This window comes from Musa acuminata, chromosome BXJ3-5, assembly GCF_036884655.1.
Source record: "Musa acuminata AAA Group cultivar baxijiao chromosome BXJ3-5, Cavendish_Baxijiao_AAA, whole genome shotgun sequence".
Classification (NCBI taxonomy): Eukaryota; Viridiplantae; Streptophyta; class Magnoliopsida; order Zingiberales; family Musaceae; genus Musa; species Musa acuminata.
The window spans coordinates 36,003,715-36,028,088 of NC_088353.1; the positions used below are offsets into that span (position 1 = coordinate 36,003,715).

The 24,374-nt window shown below is 40.1% G+C and overlaps 2 protein-coding genes across 7 annotated transcripts; one reads left to right on the forward strand and one right to left on the reverse strand.

The window, feature by feature from the left end:
* Window positions 1-408: 408 nt before the first annotated feature.
* On the forward strand, window positions 409-13,511 carry LOC103985802 (brefeldin A-inhibited guanine nucleotide-exchange protein 2). 2 transcript variants are annotated; one of them, XM_009403643.3, is made up of 11 exons: window positions 409-1,828; window positions 3,077-3,394; window positions 3,504-3,849; window positions 3,946-4,368; window positions 4,455-4,741; window positions 4,870-5,143; window positions 7,140-7,630; window positions 7,747-8,068; window positions 8,204-8,585; window positions 8,802-9,490; window positions 12,681-13,511. In XM_009403643.3, the coding sequence occupies exons 1-11, from the start codon at window positions 627-629 to the stop codon at window positions 13,290-13,292; spliced, it is 5,346 nt and encodes a 1,781-aa protein (XP_009401918.2). In that variant the 5' UTR covers window positions 409-626; the 3' UTR covers window positions 13,293-13,511. The 2 variants fall into 2 exon arrangements, with proteins under 2 accessions (XP_009401918.2, XP_065008753.1); XM_065152681.1 differs by lacking the exon at window positions 12,681-13,511 and adding an exon at window positions 9,624-10,135 and having other exon boundaries at window positions 433-1,828.
* A 1,450-nt stretch (window positions 13,512-14,961) lies between these two features.
* On the reverse strand, window positions 14,962-22,899 carry LOC103985801 (uncharacterized). Of its 5 annotated transcripts, none has more exons than XM_018826426.2 (9): window positions 21,617-22,898; window positions 21,165-21,499; window positions 18,862-19,387; window positions 18,197-18,777; window positions 17,968-18,123; window positions 17,507-17,840; window positions 17,352-17,422; window positions 17,141-17,263; window positions 14,962-15,814 (listed from the first exon to the last, which is right to left on the reverse strand). In XM_018826426.2, the coding sequence occupies exons 1-9, from the start codon at window positions 22,509-22,511 to the stop codon at window positions 15,440-15,442; spliced, it is 3,396 nt and encodes a 1,131-aa protein (XP_018681971.2). In that variant the 5' UTR covers window positions 22,512-22,898; the 3' UTR covers window positions 14,962-15,439. The 5 variants fall into 5 exon arrangements, with proteins under 5 accessions (XP_018681971.2, XP_009401916.2, XP_009401917.2 ...); XM_009403641.3 differs by having other exon boundaries at window positions 18,197-18,780; XM_009403642.3 differs by having other exon boundaries at window positions 18,197-18,462; window positions 18,553-19,387; window positions 21,617-22,897.
* Window positions 22,900-24,374: the final 1,475 nt, after the last annotated feature.

Consider the following 24,374-nt stretch of genomic DNA (forward strand, 5'->3'; position numbering starts at 1 on the left):
AAGACAGACTGTATTATTGCATCGAGTGGAAGCGAAGGTGTTGGCCAACAAACAAAAGGTGCCATCGAGCCACCAACATCGTTGTCGAGTCGAACCGTTCCTCCGTGAGTCGGGTAGAAGCTTTGACGAATTCTGCCCTCTACAGGGAGAAGGATGAACTATTCGATTGGGCCACAATGGTGAAGACCTCCTCCAGCCCATGGGCCGTTGTCCCTTACACTGAATACTCCTTGGTTCCCAATCGACGCAATAATATGTGCGTGGCATCATCAACTCGCATCTACATGTGTTACAAGTTAAATCGATCTTTTAGACAGCAGCAGCACTAATTATTCTCTAGTATAAAGAAAAGTAGCTGCATCACATGATGTCCATTTCGAATATTAAGAAAAAAAGAAAAGAAAAGCATCTACGCAGCAGCCCAACGCCACGCGAGATCAATCATATTCTTGGGCGCAATTTTGTACGAGTGTGACACGGTTACGCACATGGAAAGCCTTGTGCACCAGATCTAAAGCCCTCTCCAGATCCGGCATCGTTTCCTCTCCGACCCGCCGCCGTCTACACCCATCTCCCCTCCCCGCCGCCGCCTCCTACCGCCCTCGTTTCGATCATATTCTGGGGGAATGGCTTCTCCGGAAGCCGATTCCCGCCTCCCCCTCGTCCTCGCACCCGCCCTCGAGAAGATCGTCAAGAACGCATCCTGGCGCAAAGGCCACTCCAAGCTCGCCCACCAGTGCAAGTCCCTCATCGATCGCCTCTCCCACCCTCCGCCTCCCCCCTCCCCTTCCTCCCCTAACTCCTCCTCCTCCCTCCCCGGCCCCCTCCGCGACGGCGGCTCCGCCGTTTACTCCCTCGCCGACTCGGAGATTTTCCTCGCCCCCCTCATCGCCGCATGCTCGTCTGGCTCCCCCCGCGTCGCTGAGCCCGCCCTCGACTGCGTCCAGAGGCTCGTCGCCCACTCCTACCTCCACGGCGAGGCCGACCCCGCCGGCGGCCCCGACGCTCGCCTTCTCGCCCAGCTCATCGATGCCGTCTGCGGCTCCCTCGCCCTCAGCGGTGGCGGCGATGACGCCCTCGAGCTGCTCGTTCTCAAGACCCTCCTCTCTGCCGTCACATCCACCGCGCTCCGTATCCACGGTGACGCCCTCCTCCAGATCGTCCGCACCTGCTACGACCTCTATCTCGGTAGCAAGAACCCCGTCAATCAGACAACCGCCAAGGCGTCGCTCATCCAGATGCTCGTCATTGTCTTCCGCCGAATGGAGGCCGATTCCTCCACCGTCCCCGTCCAGCCGATTGTCGTCGCCGAGCTGATGGAGCCCGCCGATCGCTCGTCCAACGCTGCTGCCGCGGACGTCAGCTTCGTGCAGGGGTTCATCACCAGGATCATCAGTGACATCGATGTGGTGCTGAACCCTTCCACTCCGCTGGCCCGTACTGAGTCTGCCAGGAAACACGACGGGGCGTTCGAGACCACGGCGGTCGAGAACACCAACCCTGCTGACCTTCTGGACTCGACGGACAAGGACATGCTGGATGCCAAGTATTGGGAGATCAGCATGTACAAGACAGCCCTGGAGGACAGGAAGGATGAGCTGGGGCCGGAGGGAGTGGTGGACAGAGATGATGAAGCAGAGGTTCAGATTGGGAACAAGCTGAGGCGTGATGCCTTCCTGGTGTTCCGGGCCCTCTGTAAACTCTCCATGAAGACTCCTCCGAAGGAGGCAGTGGCTGATCCTGCACTCATGAAGGGAAAGATTGTGGCTTTGGAGCTGCTCAAGATTTTGCTAGAGAATGCAGGAGCTGTGTTTAGGACTAGTGAGAGGTACTTGCTTGGTCACTACTGTTCCACTTCATGTTCTCCTTTTATGTGCTTCTTTCCTAGTTTCTACCTTTTCTAGTAAGTTTCTGTTTAACATGTGTAATTTGCTAGGTACACCTATGATCCTAATAGAAGTAATTACTCTATCATGCATATCAGATATTATGTCAATGCAACTACTAGATAATCATTATATTTAAAACCCACCAAAATAAATTTCTAGAAATCTTGTTACAGTCTTTTAATAGGTGAACAAGTACCATTATGTAAATCTTTATTCTTCTCTCTACATGCTTCTACTAGTTGTCTCAATAAATAAATAGTTTCTGGATTGATATTTCAGGTATGAAACCAATTATAGGAAATCTGTCTTTTATTTTTCTTTTCATAGCACCATTTCATAATTTTTATGTTATTAGTTAGTTTCTTTGATAACTGGAGCAATTTTGAATGTCTTCCTTATTAACGAAAGTCTTCTCCCACATTTATCAAACATCTATTAGTTCTCAAAATACTGTTGAATAAGCTAATCAATCAAAGTTACAAGCTATCCCATTGATCTTTGAATCTCTTTTAAACTTTAATGGGACTGTCATCTCTGACTTTTTGTTCTTTTGGGATCTTCCTTCACCTAATTCACTTTACTTTTACAAACAAAAGTATGATTTCTAACCTATCACTTATTTTCTAATTTTCTAAAGCTAAATTCTGCATAGAATGTAACATAATCCATAAAAATAAATCTTCAATGGGATTGTGATTAACTTGATGACCTGCCCAAGGACAAGAAGTTTGGAATAGGTTTTTTCCATGTGTCGTCGATTTCGGTGGCTTTTCAACTGATCGTTAATTTGCTATTAAAAATCATGCTGCATCTTAGGTAGTCTCCAGTGTCACCTGCTTTGCAAGTTGCAACTTGTTTGAGGAAAATAGAACTTGCATAAGTATATAGCATGAGAATTTCGAAGTAGTTTACATGGGTGAAAGATACACTCAACTTTCAGATTCTAATTTCCACATAAACACTGTGCATTTTTTTGGCAACTGATGTTACATTCTGCTGAGATGATTGTATGCTTGTATTCAACTTCAACCCTTGATTAGCATACATTGATTGAGTACTTTAAAATTGAATGTCAATATTCACTGTTATTATTTCTTGTCTGTCAAATTTTACATAGCTTGTTTTCAATATCATATTAAACTGGATTGACATGCCCCAACCTGATGAAATTTCCTTCAATCAAGCAGGTTTTTAGGTGCTATTAAGCAGTATCTATGTTTATCCCTTTTGAAGAACAGTGCTTCAGCTCATTTGATTGTTTTTCAGCTGTCGTGTTCCATTTTTATGAGCTTGGTATCAAGATTTAGACCAGGATTGAAGGCAGAGATTGGAGTTTTCTTTCCGATGATTGTACTTAGAGTTTTGGAAAACGTTGCTCAACCGATTTTCCAGCAGAAGATGATTGTGCTTCGTTTCTTGGAAAAGCTTTGTGTAGATTCTCAAATTTTGGTGGACATATTCATTAATTATGACTGTGATGTTCACTCTTCAAATATTTTTGAGAGGTATGTGTTCTTCATTTTGATGTGTTTGGCACACAAGCTAACATTGGCAGAATATAATCATAAGCAAATGACCATCTGCATTTGTTTCCCATTTTCCTTGTTTTGTTAGGATGGTAAACGGTCTGCTTAAAACTGCTCAAGGGCCTCCCCCAGGGGCTCCCACAACATTGGTACCACCACAAGATGTTACAATGAAGTTTGAAGCTATGAAGTGTCTAGTGGCAATTTTGAGGTCAATGGGAGATTGGATGAACAAACAATTGAGAATTCCTGATCCTTACTCCCAAAATACAGAAACCGCAGATGGCAATACTGGTGGTAGTAATGAACTTCCTCTGGGAAATGGCAACAGTGAGGAGCCTGCTGAAGTAAGTGATTCTCACTCTGAAACAGCAAATGGAACCTCAGAAGTTGCATCTATTGAGCTGCGTAGGGCTTACAAACTAGAACTTCAGGTGCTCATCTAACATGGGTTTGATTTTTGTGGTAATTTTAATGCAACTATCTAACATGAGTTTGTTAAGTTCTTTTAATGCAATTATAAATTGCAGGAAGGTATTTCACTTTTTAATCAAAAACCTAAGAAAGGCATTGAATTTCTTATTAATGCAAAGAAGGTGGGTGACTCACCTGAGGAAATAGCTGCTTTCCTGAAAAGTGCATCGGGCTTAAACAAGACTTTAATTGGTGACTATTTAGGAGAGAGAGAAGATTTATCCCTGAAAGTCATGCATGCATATGTGGATTCATTCGATTTTGAAGGGATGAAGTTTGATGAAGCAATCAGGTGTTTCCTACAAGGTTTTAGATTGCCTGGTGAGGCACAAAAGATTGATCGCATCATGGAAAAATTTGCTGAGCGCTACTGTAAGTGCAACCCTAAGGCTTTTACAAGTGCAGATACAGCTTATGTGCTTGCTTACTCTGTAATAATGCTCAACACCGATGCTCATAATCCGACGGTGAAAAACAAGGTCTATCCTTTGTTTGCAAAAACTCATTATATGCTTGAATTTCTGTAGGTTATGGAGCAATAATGCAAATATTGTTGTTTATGCAGATGTCACCAGATGACTTTATAAGAAACAACCGAGGTATCGATGATGGAAAGGATCTGCCAGAAGAATATTTGAGATCCCTGTATGACAGAATTTCCAAGAATGAAATCAAGATGAAAGAGGATAATTTGGCTCCTCAACAAATACAATCTTCAAATTCAAACAAGATTCTTGGCTTGGATGGCATTTTAAACATTGTGATACGCAAGCGACATTCATCAACAGAGACTAGTGATGATATGATCAGGCACATGCAAGAGCAGTTTAAAGAAAAAGCTCGCAAATCTGAGTAAGTGTTCAAACAAAATTCAAATTTTCCTATAATAGTTTGATCCTTGGTTTTGCCAATATATTAGCAGGTTAATGTTAAAATTTGTATAAAATATATAGTTCAAGTTGCTTTATTTGTGAATATAGGTCAGCATATTACTCTGCAACGGATGTGGTAATTTTAAGGTTTATGATCGAGGTATGCTGGGCCCCAATGCTTGCTGCCTTTAGTGTTCCTCTTGACCAGAGTGACGATGAAACAGTCATATCGTTATGCCTCGAAGGATTTCGTAGTGCGGTCCATGTTACAGCAGTAATGTCTATGGAGACTCAAAGAGATGCTTTTGTTACTTCACTCGCAAAGTTTACATCCCTTCATTCAGCAGCAGATATCAAGCAGAAAAACATTGATGCTATTAAGGTTTGTTTTTAAGTTCCATAGGTTTTTATTTTTAGTCGAAAAAAATGCTTTTTTAAGAAACTTTTCTCTTAAGCTTATGTACTTTCAGAGTATATGTATATATAGTTGCATGTGTTCCTGAGATTGAACTCAATCTTTGATGACATTTACTTATTATGGTTTGCTCCTTGATGTTGACCTTTTTTTTTCCTTCTCATAGTTTCTTTTTCAAAATAGCTTTAGATGATGTTAAACTTTATCAATGGTGCTCTTATTAATGCTTCTGGTTGTATCCTACAAGACATTGATTTCTTCAAATTGCATTTACCAAATATGAGAAAACCTTGATGTCTATATGGTGCATATTTTAGATTGTAGACACTAACTTGGAAGGAGAGCACATAAGCACTTTTCACCTGATGTAGACAGGTCAAGTGGATCAATCATAGACATACTCAATTTTTTGTCCTGTAATATGAATTCTTTTTTATTATTACGCTGGGAAAAATATGATGAGCATAACATTTTAAGCTTCTTTTCGTATGTTCTTTTTTCCTTGTTAATGTCCTAAACTTCTAAAAATGTATAATATTATTAGTCACAGCCATGAGTGGCTTAAAATCCAGAGATTGATGAGTAACATAATACCAGAAGATGATGCTGGCCCTCAAGAAAAATAAAAAATCTTCCATTATGATGCTATCTTTAGATAGAAGGCCATGGTAACAAATAAGTTTTAAGATGACTATTTGTTGGTTGGATCTGGTGAATTACAATCTCGATGTTTGAGCAGCATTATGAGCAGCATTATGTTTTCCCAAGTTCACAACATGCATATATTGGAAGTATTGTTTAAGCAAACTAATTAAAGCCTCAAGTCATGTACCTTTAGAGTATAATCTGTTTCATCTTAATATAGCTTGTGGCCTGAGCATGAGATCCTGGGTACAATCTTGGTCTTCTCATTTTTAAGATATTAAAGATATTTATTTTAAAGTCCAGTAGAGGAACTATGGCTTGTTATACATTGATAATCTACATCACTGTTCAGATAAGTTATGCCTTGCTTAGAGCAATTTTAGCAAGTTGTTAACACAGTATATAGTTAACTAAGAACATCATCTATTTACTTATAGAATCATTGTTCAGTATATACTCTAATTATGGGTGCCTGCAATGAATCTAGCATTGAACATCCAGAGATTTTTCAAATGAACTCATCTCCCATTTCTATTTTAGATGACAAAGCAACATGACATGGGCTGGCATACAAGTCTACTTTTCATAAAAGTAGAGAGAGAGAGAGAGAGAGAGAGAGAGAGAGGGTTTTATGCAATAACCTTGAACCGGAATTGAACTGCATGAAATGGGCTGGTCTGCTGTCTGGGGCTTTGTTGGACCGATGCTTACTGCTTGGTTCATACCAGTCCTGGTGGTTTTTCAAACCCTGGTCTTAGCAAGTACAAGAGATTCAGCAATTCTTAATCGACAACTCCACATTTTGACCCCAAGGTTGATCCTTATTTTGGTGCCTCTTAAAGTTCTTTCCATATATAAACCATTCTAACAGAACAAGGAGAAAGCATTAGGTTCAATAGATATGTAAACAAAAAATAAATCTAAGCCAACATCAAGGAAGATTCAAGACTGGTTTGGTCTGAAGGGTACAGTTAATAGCTAGCTAAAAGGTGACTGTCCATCAAAAGTTTTGTTAACTCACTGGGTCCTGTCTGCCGCTGGTACCGCCATGCTAATACACATGTTGAGTTGCACCTTCATTTTTTTTCTTTTGCTGCATTAATCACTGCAATTTGGGATAAAGAAACCATCAAGATTAGTTCTTTGACATTTGAGTTATCTTTTTGTATGCTTGTATGTGAAATAATTGGAATGTATGGGTTCTATCTTCTCACAGTTTCTAAAATCTATTGCATTCAGTTAACTGCAATTTCAATGGCTTTCTGAAGCTAATTTTCAGAAATTAAGATGACTTATCCTTTTTGTAAAATGTTTCCAGGCTGTTTTATACATCGCAGATGAAGATGGTAACTACCTTCAAGAAGCTTGGGAACATGTTTTGACATGTGTTTCTCGATTTGAACATTTGCATCTTTTGGGAGAGGGAGCTCCTCCGGATGCCACATTTTTCACAATACAACAGACTGAACTTGACACATCTAATCAAACCAAATCATCAATCCTAACTACAACGAAGAAAAAAGGACCTTCATCTGTTGTTGCCAGAAGAGGTACCTATGATAGTGCTGGGGTCAGTGGTCAGGCTTCTGGAGTTGTTACATCTGAACAGATGAATAATTTAATTTCCAATTTGAACTTGTTGGAACAAGTTGGAATTGCTGAAGTGAATCGCATATTTGTACGAAGTGAAAAGTTAAACAGCGAGGCAATAATTAATTTTGTTAAAGCCCTCTGTAAGGTTTCAATGGAGGAACTACGCTCTGCATCTGATCCTCGTGTTTTCAGTCTGACAAAAATAGTCGAGATCGCGTAAGAAGTTACCCTCATTTTATTCTTTATGTAGAATGCATAAGAATTACCCTTATTTTATTATTGATGTTGCATATATCAATTTAGCACCTGTTTGATTGATTTCTTTTGTACAGACATTACAATATGAACCGTATCAGGCTTGTGTGGTCAAGCATTTGGAGTGTGTTGTCTGAATTTTTTGTTACCATTGGCTGCTCTGAGAACCTTTCAATTGCAATCTTTGCAATGGATTCCTTGCGTCAATTGGCTATGAAATTCTTGGAGCGAAAAGAATTGGCCAACTATAACTTCCAAAATGAGTTCATGAAACCATTTGTTATTGTTATGAGGAAAAGCAGAGCTGTCGAGATCAGAGAGCTGATCATCAGATGTTTCTCTCAGATGGTGTTGGCTCGTGTTAGTAATGTCAAGTCTGGGTGGAAAAGCATGTTCATGGTACTTATTTTCCTCTTTCTGCTAATTTTAGATTGCTGGAAAGTTATCATGGCATTCACTTGTTGTATGACTTAGATGTTGTATTTGTCTTATTGAAGTTGATCGAGTTAACAAACTGAATGGTATATATTGCAGGTATTTGCAACTGCATCATATGATGATCACAAAAATATAGTCCTTCTGGCCTTTGAGATCATTGAGAAGATTTTACGGGATTACTTCCCCTACATAACTGAAACGGAAACAACCACCTTTACTGATTGTGTTAATTGTTTAATTGCATTTACTAATAGTAGGTTTAACAAAGACATTAGTCTCAATGCAATTGCTTTTCTTCGGTTCTGTGCGGCTAAGCTTGCAGAAGGAGATATTGGTGCTTCTGCAAGATACAAGAACAAGGAGGCTTTTGCGAATAATGGTCCCCCTTCACCACACATTATAAAGGATGAAAAACAAGATACTCCATTGATCATTGACAAGGATGACCACCTACACTTATGGTTTCCACTTTTAGCAGGTGGCATACATTTTTTTTGCTTATTCTATATGATTAAAAACACATCTATGATACTTATGTGTTTGGTTTTAATTGCTAGTGCTACATTTAGGGAAGCTGTTTACAAGTTAGCAAATAATATTGTCTCAAGGATCATCCTTTCTTTCTTTTGCAGTTTTATCGGAACCTTTTATTAAGCAATATTTTCTCAAGGATTCTCTTTTCTTGCTTTTGCAGGTTTATCGGAACTCACTTTTGACCTAAGACCTGATATTAGACAAAGTGCCTTGCAAGTGCTATTTGATACATTACGAAATTGTGGTCATCATTTTTCATTGCCCTTATGGGAGAAAGTGTTTGATTCAGTCCTATTCCCTATATTTGACTCTGTAAGACATGACGTTGATACCCCTAGGGGAATTCCACAAGGACAAGGGTCAGAAAATGATACGGAAGAGCTCGATCAAGATGCTTGGCTTTATGAAACATGCAAGCTGGCTCTTCAGTTAGTTGTGGACTTGTTTGTGAAATTTTATGACACAGTAAATCCACTTCTGAAAAAGGTTTTGACATTGCTGACAAGTTTGATTAAGCGTCCTCATCAAAGCCTTGCTGGCATTGGCATTACAGCATTTGTTCGCTTAATGAGCAGTGCAGGGCCTTTATTTGTTGAGACCAAGTGGGAGATTGTTGTTTTGTCTTTGAAAGAAGCTGCTAAAGCCACTCTCCCTGATTTTTCATATATTTCATCTGGAGCTCATCTTGATAATGCAGCATCAGACAATGGGAATTCTCCTCTGATGCAAGAGAATGGTGAATCTAGGGGATCAATAGATGATGATTCAGAAGGCCTGAGAACGAGAAATTTATATTCTGCAATTGGTGATGCCAAGTGTCGTGCTGCCATTCAATTACTTTTAATCCAGGTCAGTGACTCTCTCCCTATGATGGCATTTGCTACTTGATTATGGATCTTGTTAGAAAATGGGAAAGCATCTTAATCTCTGAGGTTAATAAGCTTTACAAGGTGGGAGAACTGATCACCTACCCTTCTACTAGATGTACTTAGTAACTTGGAGAAGATAGAGAAATGATATGAGGAGGGAATAAAGACAAGAAGGGCAAATAATAAAGCAAAAAACAAAAGAAAGGCTGACGCTCTAATGGGAAATAAGCAAGGATATTAGGTAATATGACTAGATATTATGAGAAACTAAATGCTATATTAGTTTTGTGCAACAGTTCAACTACAATTTCATCTCCAATCATTTTCTTTTGATTTAGGCCTCAAAATAATATTCATTTATCATGTTATTCATATATGCTTAATATATGAGAGGTTTTTGACTATTTGATGGGTTTGTTTCCTAGATATTCACAAAGCAATATTAAGTAGCTCATATACATTTGTTGACTTTATTTATTCATGTATATTCACAAATTCGAAGGCACAATTGGATAATGTTTTCTGCACTTTAAGTTAAGATACAAACAACTGCATACATACTATGGATTTTTATGGTACTTTAGTTTATTGCTTATGTTTAAACTATTTGATATGATACTACAGCACAATTCATGATGAGGCCCCATGTTCATGTTATCAGCATTTTTCGGTGCTTGCCAGTTGGAGAGTTTTATTTGTAACAAGAATGTTGGCCAGTTAAATCAGATGGGCAACCAGAGAGATGGTAGCTAAATGTGCAGTCTGGCTTAGTATTTGCTAATAGCTCAAGCTTGACCTAGGCTGGATTGGTCTGTACAACCCTGTTAAAGGGGTCTCAAATTTTCTTACATCTTCTCCTCTCGTACCTCGTCCTCTTTCACCTTCTTTTCATGCCTGTCATTACAGTGATAGTGTCAGGGTGAAACTTCTCAGGTTCCTTTGTACTCCTTGACCTCACCTTTAACTTCCATTTCTTGAATGATACTGTGGAAATTGGTCGGATCTGCTAATAGCAATCCATTTTGGCTGAATTTGGTCAATTTTCAGCTAGTTCAGTCAGTGCTTTGACAGTCTAGCCTAGAAATTGTCCAAGATTGGTTCATGCTTAGTTGATTTTCAGCTGGTTCCAACAGGGTTATCCTGTTCTGGAATCTGCCACCTTTTTTTTCGCTGAGAACAAACAAGGTGGAGTACAAGGGAAAATAGGTAGTTGGAGGATGAGGATATATTGAGAATAGCAGGCGTCTAGTAGCCTAATTTAATGGGGTGTCTCTCAAAGAAGTAGGATGTTGATCGAGGACGAGGGTTTGTCAAGGTTGCCTTTGAGGATGGATAAATGATGGGTTGCTGGAAAAGGTCATGTAGGCCAAGTTGCCAAGCTGATATATGGTTGGCATTTTTGAAAAGGTGGAGTCAAAGCCAGCTAAAGCAGGTGAGGTGGAGAGAGAATTTTAATATTAAATTCATCTAGTCTTTTCTATTATCATTTGGGAAAAAAATTTCAACCCTTTTGGTTGCTTAAGGATGCAGACAAATGGAGGGACAATTGTAGATCGTGAAGCAGCATCCTAACCATGTGCATTAGGAAGCTACTTATTCTAATAGAATTTGGCATACCTTGTAAATATATGCAAACTACAGCTTTAATCTTTATCAAAATCCAATTCACAAAGGTTGGATTAACTGATTCTCTTGTCTATTTCTGTTCATGATTATGTGTATTGTTCAACTTAAACAATTTGATCAGGTAGTGCAGGTTGTTACAAACTGGTATTGATGTGGAGTGGGCCTATCACCACAATTGCATATGTATGTGTCTCTCCTTGGACATGATTATAAACATTAGAACTGAGCAGTGGACCTACCAATTAGGAAGATGCTGTTCTCTATAACTAAATCAATTAAAAATTGCAATAAGGGTTGTTTTTCTCATTTATGTCACAGAATGATCACTTGTCTTCAACTTAATAAGGGTTAGGTGTTTTCCTTTAGTTTTCTTTGTTGTCGTTGATAAGATCCCAGGACTGTTGAATGGACTCTGACTTATGCAAAGTCATCTTCTAAATCAAATTCAATTACTTTTGAGTAGGGTTGTTAATTCCAAACCAAGCCTGTTGGGTCAACCCGATTGGACATGGACCCGACTTGTTCAAATTGAGACATTGTCTGGTCCAAGTCACGGCCTAATGACCCTCTCAGTCAGGTTTGGCTTCTGGTGAGGCCTTCTTGACCCATTTTGGTGTTTGTAGGTGAGTTAAACATGATAAGTGTGGCCCAGCCTATCATCTTTCTTTTTCTTTCTGGGTAAAACTTGGATGCTTACGTCCTCACATCTGCTCAATCAAATGTAGCTACTGAAGGTACCTGTGTTGGTCAGTTCTGCCATCAGTTTAGGCTGGAGGTTCACCCTGGAAAATCTTGCAGAGGGTCAGGAGGGTGAGGTCCTAATCTGGTGACCTGGATAGGACCTGACCTGATCCAGGTAGGACCTGGACACTGAATGGGGTTTGGATTGAGCCTGATCTGGACACCTCTAGAAGAGGGGGAAAATATTCAAACACAAGGAGGCCTCTCCTTTTTTTAGTCGGAAAAGATTGGGATAAATGGAGGTGCCAAGACGCTAATTAGTTTGGATTGGGCCTGATCTGGACACCTCTAGAAGAGGGGGAAAATATTCAAACACAAGGAGGCCTCTCCTTTTTTTAGTGGGAAAAGATTGGGATAAATGGAGGTGCCAAGATGCTAATTAATAAACTGAGTCAGTTTGGGTCAACATGCCAACCTGCTGGGTCAGAACCAGGTTGACGTATCAAGACCTGCTGGCAGGTTGGTTCAGACTCAGTCTTTATTACCCAAGCTCCCTACTTAAAAGCACCTCTTCTTTTAAGAAGATGCCAAACTCGAGTTCTCCATTTTCTCATTATCGTTCATATATATGATTCTGATGTAAATGGAATGTGCTGGGTGATAATTGATCTTGTTTGCAGTTATATGACCTGGTTGCTTTTTCCTGTATATGTTGTGCATATTAATATATATAGCTGTGGTTTCTCTTGGCAGCTTGCATCTAGACGTATAAAATGCATACTTTTTTTTCTATGACTTATTTAGAATGGAGAGTCGAATATGATTCATGCGTGAATTTTTACTTGAGGGTTTAACATTTGCAGGCTGTGATGGAGATATATAACATGTACAGAGCACAAATATCAGCTAAGAATGAACTTTTACTTTTTGAAGCATTGCACGCTGTGGCATGTCATGCACACAAGGTGAACAGCGATGCCGACCTAAGATCCAAGCTACAGGAGATTGGTTCCTTGACCCAGATGCAGGATCCTCCATTGCTACGCCTTGAGAACGAGTCATACCACTTATGCCTTGTTCTGCTTCAGAACAGCGTTGTGGACCGACCTCTGAATGGTGATGTAGAAGTGGAAGCACACCTTGTTCAACTCTGCAGAGAGGTCCTGGAGGTGTATCTTAAAGCAGCTAAAGGGCAGCCCGTTGTAGCTTCAACTGGCACTCAACCTCGAACTCACTGGCTCATCCCAGTTGGTTCTGGCAAGCGAAGAGAACTCGCAGCTCGGGCACCCGTCGTTGTGTCAGCTCTGCACGCCATATCTGGACTGGGTGATACCCCCTTCAGAAAGAACCTGGCCTTGTTCTTCCCCCTTCTTTCATGTCTGATAAGCTGCGAGCATGGGTCTACTGAGGTACAGGTCGCACTAAGTGACATGCTCAATACATGGGTAGGTCCAATCTTGCTTCGGGCATGTTGAACACGGTATGATGATCTCAATTTTTAGGGCTTTGAGGTGGATTTATGTCAGTTTACTGGATGCTGTTTTGGCTGTTCATTTTTCTTTTTGCCTTCGGAACCTCGTATGAACAGTGTACCAGAAAGCAGAGATGGGGGGAAGATTTGATGTTGTAATCTAGTTTTTCATTCTGTAAATATGTTGCTGGTGGAATGTATTTCATTGTTGTGATGTTTTCCACTTGTTGATCCCTTACTTGCAATCATGAATGATGATTATTTCTGGCATTTCTGCTAAGATAAATCATTTGTGAGTCAAAATTGGCTCCATGGGTTTTCATTCCACCACTTAAATTCTGATGCCCTGATTTAAGAAATCTAATAATAATAATAATAATAATAATAATAATAATAATAATACTATGATATAATAATATCATCTGTGTGATGAATATTTTATGCTTTTTGATTTTGTTTATGTTTTAGCCATCAAGGTTTGTAATAGGTTTGATAATAACAAAGATGTTTGATGTAATATTTATGTTTATTTGGTTTCGTTCATGTCTTAGATGATATATTGATTGAGTTTTATGGTATTTTGCCTTATAAGCATAGCTTGTTGCTTGTGCGTGATTGTCTCAAAATATTCTCAAACTCTTGAAACGATTGGGTTTCAAGAGTCTTTGATTGTATGTAAATTGAAGGATATTTAATGAGAAAGTGATAAAAAAAAATATCAATCATCTAAAAACTCTTGAGACGCTTCCGTTGCATGTGGCCAGAGGGAGTTTGGATAGTGTCCAAGGATAGGTTGTTGCTCGATTTTACGATAATATCACGTAGGTATCTAAGGATAGGTTGTTGCTCGATTTTACAATAATATCACGTAGGTATTTGTGCACGATGGTATATTTTGGATCTTTGTTGATGGTATACTTTGGATCTTTGTTGTTTGATTATGCAATAATGTCATGTAGATATTTGTGCGTGATGGTTTATCTTCGATCGTTTTGTTATAAGATCGTTTAGAACTTGTAAAGTTTATCTTTACATATTGTAATATCTTTTTAAGTATTTGTTTTAATATTTGCACATAAAATCTTGAGTTTACACATTGACGGAACAACGACAACAATTTGCTTGTGAGGTTACGAAGAGGTTGATCTAACTATATGACTTAAACGTGACAATTCGATATCAAAAATCATAATTATATAACTTTGATTTTATCGAAAATCACAATCCCGATATCAAGAATAATCACATGTCCCTTTCTTTTCAAATGCGCACCGCAACCTCTTGGATCAACACGGAGCTGCTGGATGTGATGGGCATAAATAAATAAATAAATAAATAAATAAATAAATATATATATATATATATATATATATATATATATATATATATATATATTCTCATGTCTAGTCTCCATTGTGAATAAATTATAAGAAATGCATTTAATGTTATTTATATAATTAAATTCTGTTTATAACATAACATGGAATATTACTTGTACCAACAGCTCGGCCAATCCATCAACACGCACAATGAACTCACACATTATTCTCAGATAAAGCTGCACTCGACCATTAATTCTCTTTCAGCCATCAAGCACAAATTGCATCAGCTCTCTAAAGCTCGTCAGTATCCATGCCACAATAGGGGACAGTAGAGAGCAGTGAGATGATGTATGAAGAACAGTTCATTTGATTGAGAAAAAGTTTCCTTGAAGAAAAGAAAAAGGGATAATAAACCAACTGCCCAGAAAAAGTTACTACGACCTGCGAGTTTGCTATGCAATCATATGCTCTTTTTGTCTTGGCATGCTAACACAAGTTTCAGACTACAAGCAGGCACAATTTTTACATGTACACTAATGTTACACTTGCCAGCCAACTTCTTTGGGTTAATGACATCCAACGACATCAGAGGTAACGGGTTGAAGACGATCCTAAACCCTGCTGCAACAAAGTTGGTGACAGTCTTTGCCTTCAACACATAGTTTTGGTCCCTAGTTCATGGTTGAAGACGATCGAGAGTAACGGGTGATAGAAAATGCACGGTTGTGTCACAAAAAGAAACCTTCGTCATAGTCTGGATCGATCAGGACCTGAAAGGACAAGCTACATCCCCCATAGTTGGCTTCGCGGTTGAGCTCAGCTGAGAGCATCAAGTGGAGTCGTCTGAGCTAGAACTAGAGGTTTCGGTCCCACCAGCATGTGGTCCGGCCACTTGGCTTTCGTCCTCGCTGAAGAGGGATTCATTGCCCTCATTGCTCGAATGAGACAATGCGGCAGAGTAATAATCTGAAACGGCAGCTCGGCTCCGCCTCTTCCTACCCTCCTCCATCACACCGGTTCCTCGTAGCTCAAGTCGCCTACGCTTCCGCGCATTGCGTTTGCGCTTTGGAAAATCTTCTCTATGTGAGTCCACCGCGTTGTCTTCTTCCTTTGAAGCTCTGGTCCTTGCTTTTTCATTTTCAGATTCAATTGTTGCCACGTCAGGGTCAACCTCGGCCTTCCTCCTCTTCTTGCTTGAATTTGTCTGGAACAAACGATCCATTCCGTTCAATCTTCAACAATTTTTTTGCAAGCACACAGGAAAAAACACACACACACATCTGGAAAACATGATTTAGCTCGTCATGGAAATTCATATGGAGGGAAAAAAAAAAGCACAAGATGGTGTCCATGCAGCAAAATTATCCATGTTTAACAAGAGAGACTTTTTTTTTTATAAACCAGATACTGTAAATCAATAATTAAAAAATATTGATGAAAATTACACTCGCATGGTGTATTATACCCGCAGATTGCAAATGCATGATGCCTGAGGCATTATGAGATGTGTTGCATAGTTTGATGATCCGGAAAAAGCGGTTAAATATCAGGGTGTTTTTGGTAATATGAAAAGAGGCTTCGAACTGGAATTGGAACAGATGTCTTGCATTCCTAATGTTTGTAAAGTCACAATATTATTATGATTACATTACCATAAGAAATATGATTCCCTGTTAATTGCATTCATTACCCCTACAGGAATTACTCAAGATTCCGGGTTATAATATCTACTGTTTCCATACCTCCCTATACACAGAGATTTTCTTTCCCCTTAACGTCACTTATCTTTTTTACCTGTCTTGTCCCTTCTCAGATGGGATCCAAGTGAGAGAGCTCAAGCTGTGACTATGATGGCAGGGGCAGAAAGATCCTTTATCAAACACCACAGCATGATAGATCACAAGCTGTGGCTATGATGGCATTCCAATCTTGATCTGTGAACCAAGAACACTTCTGGGGGCTTCCCTAGGCAGTAAGACGGGGAACGAAATAAAATGAAGACAAAAGAGACAAGTCACAATCCCTCAAATCCAAAACCTTGTCGACAGTGGCAATCCCCTTTCTATGTAGTGTCTGGTACTGAAAAAATTGGCGATCAAAAGAATACAGGCCTCCAAAGTACATTCTCCCATTAATTATCCTGTCTATATTCCGACAAACAAAAAGCCCTTTGATAAATTTGGACAGCAGAAACTCATACTTGGGATGGCATTTGATACTGTGTTTAATAACATGTATCAAAAGCATTAATCTAGCAATTTCCCTACTGGCCTAAGGAGGACACAAAAAGTCTTTTGCATATTATTAGATGGGAGAAAAATCTTAGAGAACAATTTCTGTATTCAAAGAGCACAGTAATTAAAGCTAAATCTGGATTTCCTATAAGATAGGAATAAATCAAAGCAATCAAAGAGCGATGACCATAGAATGGTCTAATTTTCAGTGAAAAGAAAGCAACATCTAGCCATTTAAAAAGATAGGAGCTGAAGCAAAATAGCATGCACCATTCCTCTATTTGATGGTTCAATACCTTAGGACCTTGATCTATTAGATGAGCCCATTCACTCCTGTTCCTCAGACAATCATGGACCGCATGTAAATAACTCGGATAAGCATACCGCTCGCCATTGGGTTTTCTTAAATCATGCCAATGCTGCAAAAAAGAGAAGAGGCACATGAAACAGGACGGTAAAATGGCCACCATGAAGTTCCACTAAGGTGATAGAGATATTAAACCATACCGGGCGAACAGCATTGCACAGCTCTTCATACCTTATGTGCTTATCTTTACTCATAATCTCATCTATCAATCCTGCAGGTTGATGCTTTAAGTGAATTTGCATCACTAGACAAATGACACAAGTTGTTTATGAAAGAAATGAAATTGGGAACCTACCAGGCAAAGTGCGCACAATAACACCACCTTCATCTCTCGGAATATCCCTAGGTGAGCTGCATGCTATAGAAGTAATATGTTCACTAACCTCAGATGAGGAAAAAGGATCACTTTTTTCACCTTCACCAGAGGCAAGAGAAATATTCTTTATTAACGCCAAGTCAGGAGGTCTAATCTGTGATTCCTTTTTCTTCTCTGATGAGATGGATGATTGCTGATGTCTCTGGTCTGGAAAAGATGACAACCTACCCTTTTTCCTGCTCTCATCATTTAACTCTTGAGAATTGCGGGTAACATATTTCGATGCATCTTCTTTGTTTTTCCTTCTGAATACCTAAAATTAACTAAATCAATGTTAGTAACCCTAAACTCAGTTTGAAGATAATATTTTGACAGTTCACATAGGAATAGGCATTGAATATACAGTTAAAATAGAAGTTTAATAGAAGAAGCAGTCTCACCGAGACTTGATCCTTTCCCCCAGAAACAGAAGGGCGTTTGGAAAGCACACTCATGCCGGTGGTGGGGGTTGACTGTATGCCAGCAGCTTGCCGCACACGTGGCACCCTGGGAACTCTAGGAGAGCTGTTTAATTCTTGATGCAGCAATAGTGCGAGCTGACAAAAGATGAAAAGAAATTAAGAACCCTGGATAAATAGACTGGTAGCTACGTGCAAGTTGTCATCTTACCTCTTCATCACTTAAAGTCGTGGTAGCATTGCTTGATGCAGATGGATGCATAAAAATAGAGGTGCTTAGAACTTTTGAGGAAGTGTATGGAGCTGACTGATGACTTCTTTCAGTTCTATGAGACAGGTTTGTGGAAGTCTGCTTTATTTGAACAGAAGCTACTTGGGACTGCAATGAACCAGCAACATCATGAGTGCGTAAAACTGCTGTTCTGTCCTCTTTGCCGGAAGCTTTTGAAGATTGAAAAGGCAATTCTTCTTTTGAATCTGATACCAGATGCTCAGAGGCAGAATCATAAGATGTTCTACTAGTTTTTGATGGCCTAGATCCAGAAAATAGGGAAACTTTTGACTGACCTTTTGCCGGATTTTCTAAAATCTCTCCCATATTTTCTCCAGCTGGAGTTGGTGCACCTTCTTTCTTGGCAGCAGTATTTGTGCTCACCTTTGCTCGTGCTTGTTTGGTTAAATGGCTTGCCTTACCAGCTGAGGATGTAGACGTACTGGAAGACATGTTTGTACATGGAACAGATAGCTTGGTGACAACTGGTGAAAATGAAGTTGAAGAATCCTTTATGACACCTACTGCCAAATTAACTGCATCAGGAATTAAACTATTCAAATCTTGCAATCTTGAGTTTGTAGATTCATTAAAATTTTTTGTACCATGTCCTATCTCCAGTGTGCCTTTTTGTTCTGCTGAATTCTCCACTTGATTGCAATGTTTCAGAAGCTCACCAGTTCTTGAAGTTATACTATCTTTAAATTCATTACACTCTCTGCTAACATCCTGAGACCAATGTCCATGAGATGGAAAACTAGATTTGTTTTCTTGGTCCTGAATACCCTCAGATAACTGATTCAATAATTGCCCATGTTGTTGGCTGTCTATAGCAGGCAACTTTGCAACTGTACAAGGAGCAGTGAAATTTAAATTCCCTGTTGACAGGTCATCAGCACCTTCAATTTTCACTTCATTTGCATCCATTTTTGTGCTTAATATCACTGCATCTTTTGAGCCTGAAAGTACTGGCTTGTCTAGCAATTCTTTACAACCATTTGCAAGATCAGCACTGGCAGGCTTTGAGGTTCCTGAGTCCATCACAACACTTGAAGAAACCTTAGCTAGACGCCCTTCAAAATTGCTCTCATCCTTGGGTTCTTTCATGCAGTACATGGCTCTGCTACTAACCTAAGTAAATATTTCAGTGGAAGCATGATTTATCGTCCAAAGCATCACATATTTAGCAGCAAAATTTAATGAAAAAGGAATGTCCAGTAGCAAGTCTAACAAAAAATTGTGCAACTCAGCAGAAAGCATAACCAAGAATAATTAAACATTTAAGTTACTGAGAAAAGCAACATCACAGAGAACATTGAAGAAAACAGAAGATTGAAAGGTCACAGACAAACTGTGCCTATCTACCAGTTAATAGTTGAGTAAACCATGAAAGCATTCTGCAATGCCTTAGTAGGTTGCCTTAAAGTCTAAAACATGATCTTACATCCAAGCATTCAGCAACTAAGCACAATCCTAAGCCTACATAAATTAATTTGAGACTGACTAGTAAGTACCAAACATGGGATCTTAACTTAAAACTTTTTTATGCAATGTCTAAATATAGGCCAAATATAAAAGGTAAGACGAATGTGAATACATCATACAAGCATATCTTTGGAGAGAAACACAGGGAGAAGAAAGAACCCCTTTCTCGAAGTAGCAGGCAATATTTTGTCAGTGTGGAGTCTATTTCTGTCTGCAATGTCCCAAATCTAGATAGGTTATGAAATATATACATCATGAAATATCTAGGTAATTTCATTTTAACCCAAACAGACTGATTTGATTAAGATATGATGTATAACATCATGAAATATGTAGCTTGTTTCATTTTAACCCCAATCTTGGACCTCTATTGTTTTTCCTCCCAATATCCTTTATAAAAAACTTTTTCGCTGTTCTATCACTCTGGAAATTGCTTGATCAAGTTCCTCACAGACTCCATCAGCACAACATGCACTACATCCTCTCTCTCTCTCTCTCTCTCTCTCTCTCTCTCACTCACTCACTCACTCATTCACTCATGCAAAAATCGACTGTTGACCCCTTCACTCCCACAAACTTTGTTCAGAGACACATAAACAGTTTTTATTTAAAGCCATGATTTGCAAAGATATTGAAAAATTTATTGTTCCTTTCTGATTTTAACTTGGAGAAGATAATTCTAGGTATCATCAAATATCTCCCTTCCCCTACATATCAATAAGAATAAGCTTTTTCTAAATGATTAATCTTCTCAAAATTTTGGAATCTCTGTGATTGTACATTTAAATTTAAAAACGAGTATCACGAAATTATCATTTCTTGAATGTTCATTTACAGGATAGTCTAATTGGACATTAATCCTCAAACGAATTGTATTTAAATGTTCTAAAACACATTATTTCAAGATTGTTTTAGCCCTTTGGTAATGATTTCCATGAATGTTCTCACTCTTCTGAATGTCTCTCTCTCTCTCTCTCTCTCTCTCTTCTCTATATCAGAAATTACCCAGCCAACATAAGTCTACTGAGTGATCCAATTCACATTGTACAATAAAGATAACATCCACTATTTGGGTCAGCAATAAGAGAACTGAAACTTTTGTTTTTATTTCTAATAAAGTTCTCTTAGATCTCTCTTTACTTCTCCTCAAGACATTAATTCTAGTCAACTCACCCCCTCTTAACCAGGCAATTACCATCTTAAAAAGGTTTTCCTCATTTTACTCACTTTTAGAACTATACCTAATTATTCATGAATTTATCTTTTTTCATCCTTTCTAGTATTCCTATGCGTCTATCTCAACATTCTTTCTCTCCACTATAGGGGATGCAGGTAAACTTATTTGAACAGTTAACCAGCAAAATATTAAGTCACGCTTAATATTTATATAGATAAAAGCATCTACGATAAACAGACATGATACCTCATCTGTACTAGATTCTTTTGCAATTTGACTTGTGCCACCTCGAGATGCAACATCCATTTTTGGAGAATTATCACTTTTCTCGGTTTTTACAGTTTCCAGCTGGTCAACTTTCTCAACCTTCACCTCTCTCGCTATCATACTACTATCAGCAAGTAGGTGCTTGGGCTTGTCACTGTGACCCATTCCTTTTGGCTGACCAGCAAAACAGGATGCTGAGTGTAATTCTTCTGTCTGATCTTCACTTTTTGGACCTGGAACGCTTGCCTCTTCAAGCTGGAGATCCTTGTCCTTTTGGAACTCGAATTTCTTCATACCAGTGAAAGGTACAGAACCTGGCAAATTGCACAATCACGACAGCCAGCAAGAGAAGTATCAACACAAGCATTAGCATCTTACTCACACAAGCTGCTCTGCAACAAAAAGAGAGCAATGAATGCAAAGATACCAACCTCTCCTCTTAGTATCACTTGCAATTTTCTCAGCAGAACTCCTAGCCTTCTTCTTACCGGTCCAGTCCTTTGTTTCTCCTGGCTCCTCCCTCCTCTTCTTAGCAACATTTGCCTGCCCAACTGTCCGAAGCCTGCTCCTATCCTTCTTTCTGCAACTCAGGGATGAGCGGCTGCCACTTGAGACTTTCCCTTCTCCCTCCTTGATGGCCGCATCAAACTTCTTCATCGGAACATAAGGAATGATCTCCTTGGAGAGGGAGAATAGCACATCAGCCCCTCTGTTGGCCGGGTTCTCGGCCTCCTCCTCCCCCTCTTTCTTCTCCTCGTCCTCCTCCCAACAAGGGAACTCCCTGTATCGGAAATTGAACTTCTTGGGCACGTACCCGGTGCACTTCCAGAGCTGCGACGTGAAGATCGATGAGAGGCCTCCGAAGAGGTTCGGCTCGCCGCCGGGGACCCCCTGCACGTGGACACGGTCCTCGAGCGGAATCTCCGCCCAGAGACGGCGCCGATGGGGCCCAGCCGCGGAGTCGGCCGGCTGTAGCGGCGGAGGGGGAGGTGGCGGGCAGACATCGGTCTTGGTGGGGAGCTCCACGAGGAGCTGGGCGACCTCGGTCTCCTCGGTGTCAACGGGGAGGGGGAAGTGCCCGACGGCGGCGGCGGAGGCTGAGCGGAGCCTCCGGGCGGCGGCCTTGCAGTTGTGGCAAGCGAAGGACGCCTCGCCGCGGACGTAGCGGGAGCAGCGGGTGTGCACCCACACGCCGCACTCGTCGCAGCTCACCATCTCCTCCCCGTCGTCGAAGGTGACGCCGCAGGAGCAGTCCACCGTCCACGACCCGTCGCCCCAGTCGTCCGGGGGCTCCGCCGGGGGCAGCCGCTGCGACCGCCCCTTCATAGCGTTTCACCCTCAGCCGGGGGGAGCAGCGGGGGACAGGAAACGCGACCTCAACCGGTCAATTCTCCTTCATCAGATAGCCAAAGAGAGCGAGAGCGAGCGGGATCCGAATCTTAATTCGGAGAAGACGAAAGGGGAAAAGGGGACGAAGAGATCTAGCGAAGAGGTGAGATCGAGGAGAGCGCTGCGAGGCGCTCTTGCTTGCTCACCCGCCTGCCTGCCTGCCTGCTATCGCAGCCCGGCTCTTCTCCGAGGGTAGACAAAGGCTGCCGCAAGAAGAACCCTTCCTCACCGACGGAACAGTCGTCGTCGTCGTCGTCTGCTGCTGCTTGTCGCGCACAGGGGGGGAGAGGGGAGAGAAAAGAGGGTGGCGGATTCGGAGATGTGTTATTATGTGCCATTTGATGAGGGGGCTTTGGAGTCCGGGGTTTCCCCTCGGCCACGGGCAGCACGGGAGCCGAGTTACTTATGGGCCGAAACAGACCAGGCCGGTCTGGCCCAGTATGAGCAGGGCCGGACCGGTCCGGTCCATTTAAATTGGGCTCAAAATGACAATGTGCCGAGACGTAAGTCCAAACGTCTCTTTATTGAGAGTAAAGCATCCCTTAAAACTATTTTAATCTCTCACATATAATATACGTCAGACATAAGCATTAAAGCACCTCCAAACATATTATACATTTAACCAAAGATAAGATTCAAATCATCCAAACATATTATATTTGGATAAGATATATCTTAACATCATATTATACACAAGATGCATTTATTCAAAATAAATATTAAATCATCTGATCCACCATAAGTATCAGGAAAAAAAATATTATTTATATCTAGAGTACTCGTATCAAATTTTGATGTAAATAATAATTTTTAAATTTTTGATAAGGATAGACGAATCTTATCTAAAAACATAATAAAGACAAATAATATGATAATTAACTGCATTAGCCAATCGAGAAATTTGATATGGGGAGTTTAGATAGCATAAAAACAATATGATGTCAACTAAGTATACCACATCAACATACCTCAAAGATAATCTTATCATCAACCGAATTAATTCATGAGTTTGGGTCAATACTCACGGAATGAACATTTTCTCTACTTAGACATCATCACGCCACATTTCCACCATTGAAATCAACACCGCTAACAATTGCAAACCTCTACATGAAAATGGATTACCGAAATCAAATCACCATCATTTGCAGCTTCAAGATGATCTACGCCTTCTCTCTCTAATCCCTCTAAGCTACGGAAAAGCTCGTCTATCTCACATCAACATCTCGTACCTCTCCTACACAAGAGGACTATCACATTAACGGCTCCAATCCGATCCTTCTATATGTACCCATCCGCCTTCCAACTCCGATCCGATCCTTTTATATATATACATCCCCCTTATTCTAGCAACGTAATTAAATAGAAATCATAATCAAATATAATACCTAGATTTATATGGAAAATATCTCCGGTAAAATCTATGGGATAAACTATAGATAATCGAATAATGAATATACAAAATTCAGAGTCTTTTACCTAAACTCCAAGCAACAATATCAAGAGAATAACTGAGATATAAGAATTATGTCACTGTGCACAATATCTAAATTCTTCCCAAGTAATTACAACAATAATCTACTATAGATCTAATCTAACATGAGATGAGCTCTCCACGTTGTCTTTATCTTCTTCCCTTTCCTTCACTTGTTTTTCTGTCATTTTCTCATCTTTTTTGAATCAAGTTGCTACTACAGTTTTATGCCTCTATAAATTTTCTCCCTATTTTCGTAACCACCATACCCCCCTTATTAGATCTAAAGTTAAATTAAAATGAGGGTACGCTATGGGCTGTTAAAG